A 13791-nucleotide genomic window follows, 5' to 3' on the forward strand; every position below is an offset into this window, starting at 1 on the left:
CCCCGGGAGGCGCCGCGGTGCCCTGCCGCCAGGCGGGTCCGCGGCAGGCAGCTGTCCGGGCCCGCAAGCACCATGACGCGCCCGCCCGAGCCCCGGCTGCGGGCCCCGTCCCGCAGCCCTCCGCCCTCACACAGCCGACGCGGCGGAGGCGGGGCGGCGCGCGGCGGCTGCAGTCTTGTCGCTGCCCCGTTGGCTGGCGCCCACGTCGCTCCTGGCGGCCCCGGCGCTCCATTGGCCGCGCGGAGCACAGGGGTCTCCTCCCCCGCCGTGACGCACCTGGGCAGCCCCCGCCCACATTCCACAGCTGGAGCCGTGCGGGGGCCGAGCGCCGAGCGCCGATTGGGGCGCGGCCCCCCGGCCGGCCGTGCTCCTCGCCCCCGATTGGCGGCCTCGGCGGCGTGGGCGTGGCCAGGCGTGGGCGGGGCCCGGGGCCCGGTGGGGGGGCGCGGCACGCAGCTGGCGGGGGTGACCCGCCCGGCCCGGCTCCCGCACAGTCCCGACGGTAGCGGGGACGCGGTTTCAGCGCGGAGCTGGGCCCGGCAGCAGAGTGGGGAGCGACGGGCGAGTGGCTCCGCGGCCCATGGGAGTGGGCGGCGCGGCGTGAGCCAGCTGCCGCGGGTGGGCAGGGGGCAGGCAGGGGGGCGGCGGGTCGGCCGGCGAAGGTGCCCCGTTGCTTTCGGCCGTCATGGAGGTGTGCGAGAGCGGCGGGGAGCAGCCGCCGCTGCTGCACTGGGACCGCAAGCTGAGTGAGCTCTGCGAGCCCGCCGACCCCGACACCCTGCTGTGCCACACGGTGAGGAGCGGCGGGGGTGCAGCTGCTGGGGGGCTCCTGGAGGCGCCTGGCCGGTCGGAGCCTCCGGGAGGGCGGGGGGTGGGATGGCTGAGACGCCCCGCTGTGGGCGGCCGCGTTCCGTGGGGCCGTGGCAGGGCTCGTTCCGGGCGGCCTTGGCCTCCCTTTGGACCGGGGTGTCCCAGCGGGCGCGGGGGTCCGTTTGCCTTCGGCCAACAGGTGCTCGCCCGCCGCCCCCACTTCGTTCCTCTCGCTCCTCCGGTTCCCCGGGGGAGCGGGGTGCCCCCGGGCCGGCGCTGGCGCCGGAGTGTCATAACTTCCTCCCCTCCGCGGCCGGGCGCAGCCGTTGGCAGCTCCTGGCACTCGGGGTCCCGCGCCCCTCGCTCCGCCTGCCGCTCCCCGTGCCCCTGCCAGGCCGGGAGCCAAGCCCGGGCCTCGCCGCCTCCCCAGGGCGGGCAGCCCTTCTCCCAGCCGGGACTCCTTCTTCCCCCTGAGCGCTGCCTGCTTCTCCTGGGGGTCCCATCAAGAGTCGCTGGCCGCGTCTCCTCCTCCACAGTGAGACTCTTCCAGGCGCCGTCCCCCTCCCCGGTCTCCCCCAGCACAGGAAGGAAGTGACAGAAGGTCCCGGTTTGTCCTGGCAGGCAGCGACGGACATCGTGAACGGAGGGGTTCTCCTTCCCCGGCGCTTGGAGCCTGGCTGTTGGCCATCGTGCGAGTGTTGGAAAAGTTAACTGTCCCGTAGGCATGCTATGGGGGTCTTTGAAAGACATTGGTGAAATCCTTGCTTGAGTGGCTTTGAGGGCCAGCGCATGAAGCTTTCATGATTTTATTTTGGGTTTTTTTTTGACTGGGCTCCCCATATTTTGGCTTGTGCAAAATGCATAGTTAGGACAGTCCCAAGGAAATGCATCTTGTTATCTCTGCTTTCTTGTTTATCTGTTAATCTGGAGGCTTTTTTCAAGCACAGAGACGCAACTTTATAAAACTGTGTAGGTGCAAATCCTAAGTGGAAGTGAGCTGGACGACTTCGGGACAGCGTGCACGGGAGCCTCCTCTAGTCCACTGTTTGTGCAAAGCCCGGGGCAGCCAAGCTTAGTGCAGTTGTCGAGCACGTGCTCGAACGGAGACCTGGTGTAACATGGTGGTGGTGACCAGCATGTGGCCGAGTGCCTGACGAACGGTGCTGGGCAGGTGCTGGCGCACGCTCTGCGTTTCTTTCTTGCACCTAAGAGAGTGATGTGTGAATACAGTTGCCCCACAGAGAGGGACCGACCTCTTCTTGTGGGAGCAACGGTGTTCCTGCAACACGACGAGCCGGGAGGCAGCGTGCTGGTGCTGTCTGGAGATCGTGGTGTTAGTCTTGACAGGTAAACAAGGGAATTTGTTGCATGCGGGACACGATGGCCTTACTGATCCGGGATTGTGTCCGTCACAAGCTCTAAACCCCGTTTCAGCAGGAAGCAAGCCTGCGGCAGGCGTGACTGTCTTTAAACATTGTTTGGCTTCTTTGTTTTTGAAGATTCTTGGGCCTTCTTGCGCAATGTGTGTCTTCTGGTAGACCCGGGGAAAAGCAATCATATGTTACGGTGGATTGGTTGGGGTTTTTTTTTAAAGAGCCAGCAGGAACACTTAACAATGGAAAGCTTTTCCTTCAAACAGCTGTTTTCTTGTGGTTTGGTGTTTTTTTTTTCTTTAATGAGACTAAGAGGAACGTTGTGAATGAAACGAGAGGCCCCTTGGAGAGTGCTCCTGCTTGGATTTTACAGTTGTACTGGGATACTACCTCCTGCTTTGTTTGGATCCTTGTGATAAGTATCAAGTTGCCACTCTTAACTTTTGTTTTCTTATTTTATAGTTTCATATTTTTTCAATCAGTGCCTTGAAGGAGATCTTGCACTTGGGCTAGAACTTGTGGCTGTAGTGACACAGATGTGCATTTTCTGTCCTATTTCAAGGAGCTTGGGACTTGGTTTTAACCGTAGCTTGACAAAGAAAACATCCTGCTGTCTGGTGGACGGAAGTGCGGTGCTTTTCCATCTGCTGTTTTCAGGTTTTATTGGGAATTTGAAGCTTCGAATGCTACAATGATGTGTGTTATGCAAGAGGCAGTACATAGCTGGATCTGCAAAATCTTGGTCTGTGACCCTCCTTTGAGAGTAATGTTTGTTTGTGTGTGGTTTTTTCTTTGGATGAGATTATTTTAAGTTTAATACTACTTTAGACCACCTTAAATTCAAATAAAAAGTGTGAAATCAATTTATCTTCTTTTGTTGTTTTTGGAATTCTTCTGAAAGAACATATCAGTTAAAAATAAAAGCAATGAAATGCTATGCGTAAAGTAGGTGTAGTGGGGTATTAGGATCTTGGAAGGAAAAAAGGGAAGTGTTCTGAAATTATCGTTCTCTGGGGAGGATGGTAAAGCACATGTTTCTGCCCGTTGAACTCTTTCAAAGTGCATCCTGCGGTGTGGAGGAAAATGCTCTGCCCGATATCATGAAACGCAAGTTTTCAATTTACCTGTGGTCAAAACTTCATAGAATTGTTTTAAAAAACAAAACAAACAAAATCCGTCTAGATGAAACATCTCCTCTTCTCCTGGCTTATGCTTTCCATCTGGGAGGACTGTTTTGATCCAGCTGGTTCTGCTGTGTTTGTAAACTTATTTCAGGGTGTTTCTGAAAAGATCAAGGTGATGATGAGACCTTCCTACACTTTATCTGCATGAGTGCCCACTGCCTGTGCTGTTAGCCTCACAGCTGAGGAACATGTGCCCTATAGCATCTTCTAGTCTTTGAACACTCCTGAAATGTCCTGTAGCTGGATGCGCAAGTCTGTATTCCAGAAAACTTCTACATGGGCTTAGGAAAGGTGCCTGGGATGGTCATGCAGCCCTAGGAGTGTGAGCTGGACTGACAGGGAGGAAGGAGATGATGATGACTGAGGGGAGAGCTCACAAGCAGGAAGAAGGATCTGTGTCCTTCATCAGTTGGACCCATGTGCGTAGGCAGGCAAGGGTGAGAATTCTGTGCCAGCTGCCTTTTGTGTATTTTAAGTTAAATTTTAACCTTTTTACGACCATAAAAGCTATTCCTGGGTCTGGTTGGTTTGAAACTAGTAGACAAGTGTGAAAGTATGCATGCACTCGAATAGTTGACCTCTATTTTAAACTGCTCCAGCCTGCCTTAATTACCAGTGCTGAAATACAGCCTCCTGGGGATTTACGTTTCCCTTTAACAGCTGATGATTTCATCAGCGCCTGCAGCAGCGTAAGTCCCTCGCTCCACCGGTGCTGTCGATGATGTCATCGGCTGTGCTGGGAGAAACTGAGACCTCGAGGAGCTCAGCTCTGGTGTTGGCAGGCAGCAGCAGGCCTTGAGGTGGCTCATTAAAGTCTTCATGGCTTCTAGTAATCACCTGGGTGCCAGATAGCTTTATGGCAGTTATTTTTCCAGAGTGATTTCCCATCTAAGAAAAGGTTGAATGGTTTCCCAGAGGTGCATTCATGGCATATGTGATGTGTCTGTATATGTAATCTTCATATGCCCTGTAGCTCATTCCGATTGTGTGTTGGTAGTAAAGTACCCTGGCATCGTGCAAGGTATTATTATTATTAGATGCTTTTTCTTTTTCCTGGCAGTTGAGCAGAAGGGAAGCACAAAGCCTGCTGCTACCCAAAGGGAGCAGAAGTGTGGCCAGGCTGCAAACTCCGTACCTTCGTGCTGCTGCTGTTGCTTCCCGTAACACACAGGCAGGCTTGGAGTGGGAGAGCTCCGCTTGCAGTCGTGGGTCTCCACTGGGAGTTGATCCATGGCTGTATGTGGCCCAGATGGGACAGCATTTTTAGTGACAAATGCCAGATCTGATGCAGATGGATAAGTCTGTTGACAAACATGCTGTGAAATGCCAACTACCTGTCCCATTGCTGGATGGCCGCTGAAAAGCAGATGGTTCTTATGAGCCTTTGACATTTAAAACCTCTTTATTTAATGCTGAGGAGGCAGTCTTCCCCCCGCCACGTTTTCATGATTATTTTAACACATTAGCTGCTGGCTGCTGCTTCCAGGTGGTAGCAAAATGCAGCTGAATGTAGGTATGACTGTGATCTTGGCGTGGCAGGTGTAGAACTGCACCTGCCCTACAGGTATGGGGGGACAGTGGCTGGCTTAAATATTTAGGACTAAATTCCCAGATGTTGTATCCTGAGTGCCTTGTTGATGAGTGGTTAACTGGAAGGTACTTCAAATGCGAAGTAGCCCAAATTGCGTATTCTTTAAAGAGCCTGACTATTGAACTTGAAGCTCATATGAAAAAATTTAAGTGCCTCAAATACCACATTGCTGATGTCATTGTCTGAGTGGTATTTGAGCTCAACAAGCCTGTTGCCATGTCACTGATGATGCTGTGGGCAGCTCAGCCTTGGAACGTGGGTGCAGCATAGGTTGGCATGAGCAGAGGAGGCGTCCCAGGCCTCAGCTACCAAATTGCTGTGTCCCTTTGAGAGCAAAACCAAAACGCTCCACCCTTGCAGGTTAGTGATGCCGGAGTTCAGGGTTGTGATCCTCATCTAAGATGAGCTGGGGAAACTTTGAGCCGCCCTGCTTTCCTCAGATAAAAATTGCCCATTAGAAGCCTGTGAACCTCAGCGGGAGCCTGCCATGACTCATTTCCTCTGCCACGAAAACGATGGTCGCTCTTACTTCGTGTTCTGATGACTTCTGCAGAAATGCTGCCTCTGAACGAGCTGCCAGGGGTTGCCTCTAGTTTTCAGAGTACAGCAGTGGTGATGGTTAATTTAAATGGATGACAGTGCTTGATTTTTACAATCTGCGTGTATTTAATTAAAAGTTGCGGTTACCACAGCGTGTGTGGATGTGGAGCTGGCTGTGTCTTATTTTGTGGTGGCTGCATGTAGCTCCCTGTAAAGTCTGGCGTCTGTATGGTTTGATTTTTTTTTTTTTTTTTTTTTTGATGGAGAGGAAGGTACTTCATTTATTTGAAAGTGGGGTTTGGCCTGTTGCCCATTAACAAGAAAGCTGAAATCTCTCATTCTTTCTTCTCTATACACCTGCATACAGAGAACCAGACAGCTAACTTGAGGTGAAATATCTGTAGAAGTCAGTACTTTCAAGGATTTTGCCAAAATCTTCCAGTAAACAAGGGAAATATGAAAGTGAGGTTTTTAAATAGTTGTATACAGATTTTGTACAAAGTAGTAGTGTTAAATTTTGAGAATGACTTTTTGTATTAAAAAAAAATTAAAATAATCAGGATCACAACTGCTGAATAACGAACTAGTTGTATTCAGTGCCTCACACTAAAAGCCATTTCCCCCCTTGTTTTCTTCCCAAATTTAAATAAGAATAACAAACTTCTGTTTGTTAAGGGATATGTCAGGTAGTCATAATGGGTCTAAATGATCTGCAGTTCTTCTAAAAGCTGAGATGAACACATGTGGGATACTTTGAAACTTTATGCTCCCATTTTCTGACAGTTTAAATCAGGAAAATGAGGATATTGAGTTACTGACTGGTTTCATTTGGACTGGCTGTAACTGTATAGTGAAGTGCTTGAACTACAGCGAGGATGGGAGCTGGAAAAAGTGTTAGTCTGTCCTGGGACTGACTTTGAAACATGGTAGATAAGAATAAACCAGCGTTTAATGTACAAAAATACTATTTTTTTTTTTTCCTGATGGATGTGACTGGTGTGCACTGTCCTCTGTAAATGTTTCCTTACTTTGGGAAGCCAGTCGTTAAGCGTGGAGCAGGTCGTGTGCAATAGCTGGGGTAAAGGAATTTCATTCACGGCGTTACCAGACAGGGTTTTCCTGTGTCTGGAGTTGTTGAACTTATCTACAGGGACGGCGGGGGAACTTGTGCTCTTTGTAGGTCTTTGTTCACACTGTAAAGAGCCCCTTCTTTGGAGTCTTTCATAGTTGGGAGTTAAGTAAGTTTCCATTATCGAGGAGGGGTGGGTGAGTGGGATGGGGACGCATGACCAGTTTTTTTATTAAAGCAGTCTCACTTTTTAGGATCATCTGTGTCTGTGGAGGGGGCCAGTCTGACTAGATGCAGATCCCAGATGGAGATGTGCAGTTGGATTTGATCTTTTGCTGTCCCTCTTGCTCTCTGATGCACTGATTTCAGCTGCAGCGGTTCATTTGCCCTTTGTTTCTCCTCCTCTGCAAGTCTGCCTTCACGCTTTCGCTTGTACGCTGTGAGATCAGATCATCTTCATGCCAGCTGTGCCAAACAAAATAAAAATAAATATAAAATAAATATAAAAATAAAGCAAAGAAGCTGTTGACCAATGTACCACCAGCTGTGTCTGTCTCTTAGCTTGTCTCTGCTTCTTGCTGTGGGGCTGTCACCTCTACCACCACCTGGCAAAGCCACTTTATGTCTGAGCTGTCTGGTGGATGTGGGAGGGAAGTAACTACTGCAGAATAAAACTGCTTCAGCGCTTTAGGAGCCTCTGTGTGTGGTAGTACCGTGCTATGGTGACACAAGACAGTGCCCTTGGGCTTGGAGAGCTTGTAAGCTTCCCTTAACAGGCTTTTTGCAGGTCTAGATTTCGATTAGATATAAGGAAGAAATTTTTTACAATGAGGGGGGTGAGGCACTGGAACAGGTTGCCCAGAGAAGTTGTAGATGCCCCATCCCTGGAGATGTTCAAGGCCAGTTTGGATGAGGCTTTGAGCAACCTGATGTAGTGGAAGGCATCCTTGCCTGTGACAGGGGAGTGGGAACTGGATGATCTTTAAGGTCCCTTCCAAACCAAACCGTTCTATGATTCTATCTAGGCTGGAGTGTGTGTGCTCAGCTTTGTTTCGGCAGGAGCAGGGGGATGTCTGCCTCGTGAGCTAGCACCTTGTCAGCTACACAGCTCCCATGGCCCTGCTTGTGCAGGGGCTGAAGACTTGTCCAGGACTCTGAGTAAGGACTGAGGCTCCCAGCTGGTGCTGCATCCTGCTGGCTACTCATCCTTCCAAAGAGCAGTGTGGTCTGTGTCTCTGCAGGCTCGTTTTCTCTCAGTGCCTCAGCTACAGAGGTACTTCTCAGATGTTTGGTTGTTGCTTTGAAAGTGAAGAGATGGTGCTTTGAAAGGAGCCTTCTGTCTCTGTCTGGGCAAGTTATCTTGCTGGCTTTCCACTCGCAGATAAACGCTGCTTTTTTTGTGCTGTATCCCAGTACTGGTTATCAGGCCCTGCTGTCCTTCAGTGCTGTCTGTGCCCCTTCCTCCCTGCATTCCCAAAAGCTGTTTGCCAGTCACTTTGTAACACTGGGTTTAAACATCCGTCATCTATTTTCCTCGGTCTTGGGCTGCTTCTCTTCTGTTCAGACAAGGATTGTTTTGCAGGTGAGACTTCAGCAGTTACTGACAGCCAGTCAGATAGGGTGACTAACCTAGCTTGGTGGCATTGCTCATAGGCTGCCTACCCTCAGCTTACGAGGTCCTCCCTTTAATTCCTCCTAGTGCAGCTCTCCTTTTTCCGAGAGAGATGGGTTCTGGGTGGCTCCCCGAGGGCGCCTCTCATGATAGAGCTCTGCATCTGTTTTTTCAGGGAGGGCATGTTCATTTCTGCTGTTGCTTCCTATTCATCTCCCTGTGAATCATGGAGATGAGAAATCACGCTTTCTGGATGCCCTTTGGCTGTGTTTTTTCTGGATGACAAGACCTGACAGTGCAGTTCTGCACCTGGATGTGTCTGCAGGCTGTTGTGGCAGCTGCCTGGGAGCTCATCCAGTTGTAAAATGACTTTCTTGCAAGAAATTAGCTTTCAAGGGGTATCAGTTCTGTGACGCAGCTTATGCTGTAGCAGCCCAGGTACCGGTGCTGACGTGAGAGGGCAGGTAGGAATATTTGGCTGATGGAAGAGTGGTGGAACTGCGTTTTGGGCTAAAGTAATGTGTGGTGGGAATAGTCTGTGTAGCTTTATAGGTTGTGCTTAGATGTAATCCTGATGTGTGCATGTGTGTATTTATTTGATACCAGTGGACTATTGTATCCAGGACTGGATGTCACTGGAAAGAAAGGGGATTACCTGGAGGAGGCAGTTGTTCAAGGATCAGGAGGAAAAAGTATTGTTTGAGAAGAGTGTGGATATGTAGCAGAGAAATGGAGAGACTTGAGGTTCAAAGAAGCACCAATGTTGGATCCAGTCAATAGTATTGCCACCCCTCCGTGATGCCAAGTGTTGGTGAAAAGTGGAGGCTGTCTTGGATGCTCAATTGTTTGTCTTGTATAAAAGTGACAGAAACAGTGTGTGAAACATAAGCTTGGCTTAGGGCCACATTTTTATTGGCAAATAAGTTACCCTTTCACCTCACTTAAGCAAGTAATAGGCAATAAAGAAGACAGGTCAAAAATGGTGAGGTTTAATAAGGCGTAGCAGAGGTGGGCATTGCATTCGCTGTCTCCAGTCTGAGATGCTGAGCTCTTTGTCACAGGGACTGTAATTGTCTCTGTCTGTGAGCTGTCAAATGCAGCTTGTGACCGCAGAAAGGAGAGTCACTCAATTGAGTTATATCAGTGCTAAATGCACGCAGGGAGGATGAAAATGCTCTGTCAAATACGGAGTGCTCCCTCTGATGAGGGCAAATTGGGAAGCAGAGATGGCAACGTGAGAAAGTAAGAAAAGATTGGTTAAATGGGATAGACCTGAATTACTGGAGCTGTCCCCATAGCTGCCATCATCCAAATATGTAGCTTAATAGTGCCAGTGACCTTTCTGTTCCTTCACTGTGTCTTGGAAACTACTTACTTTTTTTTTTGCCATCTGCCGCTAACCGTCTTTCAATCTTCTGTATGTGATCCGGCTCTGCTGTGGTGACAGGCAAAAATCTAATGGAAAAATGTGACACCCACTTCATCTCTTTCCTCTCTGCCAAGGAAAAACATTTGCCTGCAGCCACGCTGGGGCTGACTTTGTCCTTTCATGCAATCTGTTAGTCATATGGGATGAGAAATAGAGACCAGGCTGCTCTGATAACCTCTTAGGGAGCCTTGGGCAAACGCATGGCATGGGACCTTCAGCCTTCCTTTCTTGTGAAGTCCAATGTGTCCTGAGCAGAGATGGAGCAGGGAAGTGAGTCAGTGTTGGTGAAGGCTTCCCTTCTGTAGGGTAGGGGCAAAAAGCAATATTGCTGATACGCTTTAGTGGCTTACCTGGAGCTGTACATGCTGGGTGAGCTTCTCTCCTGCAGGACAAGCCCTGGCTGTTTGGTGACATTCTGGAGCACTCATCTCCCAGCTCTTGCTGCAGTGGAGGTTGGCTGCAGAGGTTAAGGTGTGTTCTTCCTATGTGAGATGGGCTAATCTCGAGTAGAGAAGGGAAAGGTCACATGTCCTTGTTCTGCACCAAAGCTATCGACTACTGCCACTGATTTTAGATGCAAGCTGGGCCTTCAGCTGTGGGAACATGCTTTTTAGCATGTGAAGCAAGGAGAGCATCTTTAAACTGCTGAGATTTGGAGCATCCCATTTAGTTTTCCTTCTCCAAAGTTTGGATGCTGTGATGCGAAGATCTGTAGCAAAGAGTGAAAAAAGAGCCAGGCTCTTTGCATTACTGTATGACAGGAGAATGACAGAAAATGGACATCAACTGAAATGAGAGTAGTTCGGAATGGTAAGGGAAAATGACTTTGCTGTGAGGATAGCTGAACACTGGAGCAAGCTGCCCAGAGAGGCTGCACCGTCTGCATCCTTGGAAGCTTTTAAGACCCAACTGGATAAAGACCTGAGTAACCTAGTCTGAGCTTAGCACTGACCCTGCTTAGGCAGGACGCTGGGCTAGAGACCACCTGAGCCCCTTCCAGCCAGAGCTGTGCTGTGCAACCTCACATCCATAAGGATTGGCTACTACCTGTGTTATTTCCTTTTTGTAGCTAACTCTGAAACTGTAGGTGTGGGAAGAGACCACCCTGGATAGTAGCTTGTGTGACTAGCTCAGAGGAGTTGTTGTAGACCTAAAACCTGAAAAACAGCCAACAAAAAAAATAAACAAACCCAAGCCCTGAATACCAAGCAGGTCTCTGTTCCTTCACCGCTGCAGTCCGGCAGCAAATTTCATGTAGAAGGGATCTTATCCCAAGACTGCTTTTTTCCCCGTTCTCCTATAGGTTCTTTTGTCAGCTTCGGTAATCGGCTTGCCTCTGATGTGATTTTGTGTGGGTTATCTGAAAATGTATATTCTCGCTTCTGAAGAGATTGTATGAGTATGTATAGAGCCAAAGCTTAAGAGTAGTAAAGAGCTGATCTGTTCCTCCAGCTCTCCTCACAGCAGAAGCAGCGATGTGACTATTGCCTTTGGGGAATCCCTTGTGGTAGTACAGACAGGTGAACGTCTTCAGGAAGAACCAAGGATAAGAAGGTCCTTATTGCTAGCAAACAGATACCTGTCTTTCTTGGGTCTGTTCTGGCTATCAAAGGATGAAGACTGAGGAAAATATGATGTCTAAACTGTCTGTTTTCATACCTAATAATATGAGGCAGCGGCTGACTTTCTGCAGAACATCTGTCTTTCTCATCACGGGTGTGACTCGCCTAGTCATCAGCAGTGATGATATGTCTTGCTCGAGCTCCTGCACCGCAGCTCCCTTCCCCTCCTCCTCTCCGCTGCACCCCCCCACACAGCTGTGTGCATAATTCAGGGCTGGGACTGGTATGGTGTTTGTAGAAGGCTGGTAAGCTCTATTCTTCAGAGAGCAGACACAAGAGATGAGGTTTTTTTTTTCAAATTGAAGAAAAGAAACCAAACTGACCCTGCCTACATACCCCTCTGATGCCTTCTGCACTCCCTGGTGAAGTGTTGTGGGGGCTAAGGACTCTGCTAGGGATGTCCATTTTGGCTGGCTGCACACCATCTGCCCTTCCTCTTGTCCAAAACCATTTCCTTCCTCGCCTCTCCAGACAGATGCCTGCGTGTCTTCCCCCTTCCCTCCCAGCACCCCTGAAAGAGCCGACGCAGAGACTCCCTGGGAGGCTCCTGCCTGTGGTTATCAAATCGATGACACCAGCTCTCTAGCGAGCCGGGAGGGTGGGTGCTGACGGCTGCAGGAGGGCTCCAGATGTGTGAGGGTGCTGTGTCACAGCCCTGCCCTCGGGGTGCCCGACTGGCTCGCCCTGCCGGCAGCTGGAAGGTGCCGCTCAGACGTGACTCCCTAAAGCAGGAGGCCTGGCAGAAATGAGCTTTGGCACTATTTTTAAGGCGTGAGCTTTCTGAATGCAAAACTTGTCTCCAACTCGTGCCTCGGTGCTTTTGCAGTTCTGTTTCTATTCGGCTGGTTTGCTTCTAGTGGCTTTCAGTAGGAGCTGCCACTTAGAAGGACTAAAAGAGAAAGAAAAGTCTTACTTTTGTTCTTGCCCAGGGTGACTTGTGGCTTGTTGTTTGGCTGTACTAATTGAGAGCAAAATTTCAGCTGAATTCCTATAGGCTATTATCTTTCTCTGCTGAAAAAGCACAGCAGGGAGTCTGCTCTGGGACTTGGGAATGTTTCCTTATTGCTGTTGCTTGTTTGTTGGGTTGTTAGAAATACATTGCAAAACCACAGGGGAAAGATGGAGTTAATTTATGTTGCTGTTTTTTCTCAACTATAAACACATCTGCAAGATCAAAAGCAACAAAAAAGTGACGCTTGAAAACTGTGCAGTAAAACGTGTTGATTTCTTTTCTGAAAAATTAAAATTAAAGGTGTTTCATGTCCAGAACGTCTTTTTTAGCTTTAATGAAAAAGATCTGGAAGAGAGGCATACAGACAACCCTCTCCTCAGTGCCTTGCTTGGAACAGCTTTTTGGCAAGATTAGTTGGGGATAAAAAAACTTACTTGGTTTTAAGATGTGGCTTCAGTGTTTAAGAGGGACGTTATGAGATATGGTGGCACGGATGGAGCTACAAATAACTTCTGGACTCATTTGATTTTGTTTCAAATTTGCAGGTATTTTGAAGGAAAAAGGAGGTTAGAAATATAGATAAGAAACGAGAATCTGCAGAGACTTGCATTGCTGAAGGCCAAGGGGAGAAACAACTGAAGCAGTTACTTGGTGCAGAAAGCTGTAAAGTCTGTATATCAGAGGAGCCAGGGTTATGACTGTGGATGGCCAATTAACCGTGCCGCTGCCGTAGCAGTGCTTGAGGTGTTGAAAAGTACAATTTGGGGAGATGCATGGAAACATGGGGCTTGTAGGTGTCAGTATGCTACAGTTTGGCTGTGGGCTTTTAAATTGTTGGCACTTGGATGTCTGAAAGAGAGGGTGATTTGGGAGAATTCAAAGAACAACTTCAAAAGTAAGTGATTGAAGTAGCTGGTTTATGAGGAAAGATTTAAAACATTAAATGCATTAAAACATTGCTTTGACAGGTGTTTGGAAGAGGATGTGGAAGTGATATGATCAGAACAGTTTATGTTAAGCTCACACTAATATTACTGAGGCTTCTTTCTCAGTTTCATATGATGTATATAATGTAATTTTTGGTATCGGTACCAGAATAGAGAGTCTGCAAAAACTTTAGTTTCAGCTGTGATTTCATAACACACAGATAATGAATATCATTGTATTCGCTGCAGGGTCCCTTCAGAGCTTTGTTCTTGGAATAAAATTATCATTATTGTGAAGGGGATTATGAATCTTAAGCTATCATTATGCTATTTCTTTTTTAAACTGCTAATGTCCTTTGAAAATACCTTTTCCCTTTTTGCCTCAAGTAATACAGGCTACAGAAGAGTAAAAAAGAATCAGTGTGAAATAGAGAGGAGCTGATGATGACCAGCTAAGAATATCCAAGGGTAAAAGACAATGTTGGCAAGCGTAAGGGTGGAAAGAGGACTTTTTTTATGATGTAGTATGAAAATTAACCATTGTTGGTAATCAGGTTACACTTCTTGGAACTAACAAACCTGGATAACGGAAAATCCAGATAGGTTGAAAGATCCCAGAGGAGAAGTTTGGCTTGTTGACACTGATTTTTGTTGGGTCATGATAACATGAGGAAATGTCTGAA

At 48.6% G+C, this 13791-nt stretch overlaps 1 protein-coding gene across 1 annotated transcript in view; it reads left to right on the top strand.

Annotated features, from left to right (window-relative positions):
- The first annotated feature begins 685 nt into the window (after positions 1-685).
- The window catches only part of CREB3L2 (cAMP responsive element binding protein 3 like 2), an 81653-nt gene continuing 68547 nt past the window's right edge, over positions 686-13791 (top strand). Inside the window, exon 1 of the mRNA XM_086610376.1 lies at positions 686-793. Coding sequence (XP_086466502.1) covers positions 686-793 — 108 coding nt within the window. The remainder of the gene's footprint in view (positions 794-13791) is intronic.

Source organism: Tauraco erythrolophus, chromosome 4 (genome assembly GCF_009769465.1).
Source record: "Tauraco erythrolophus isolate bTauEry1 chromosome 4, bTauEry1.pri, whole genome shotgun sequence".
In the NCBI taxonomy this organism is placed as follows: Eukaryota; Metazoa; Chordata; class Aves; order Musophagiformes; family Musophagidae; genus Tauraco; species Tauraco erythrolophus.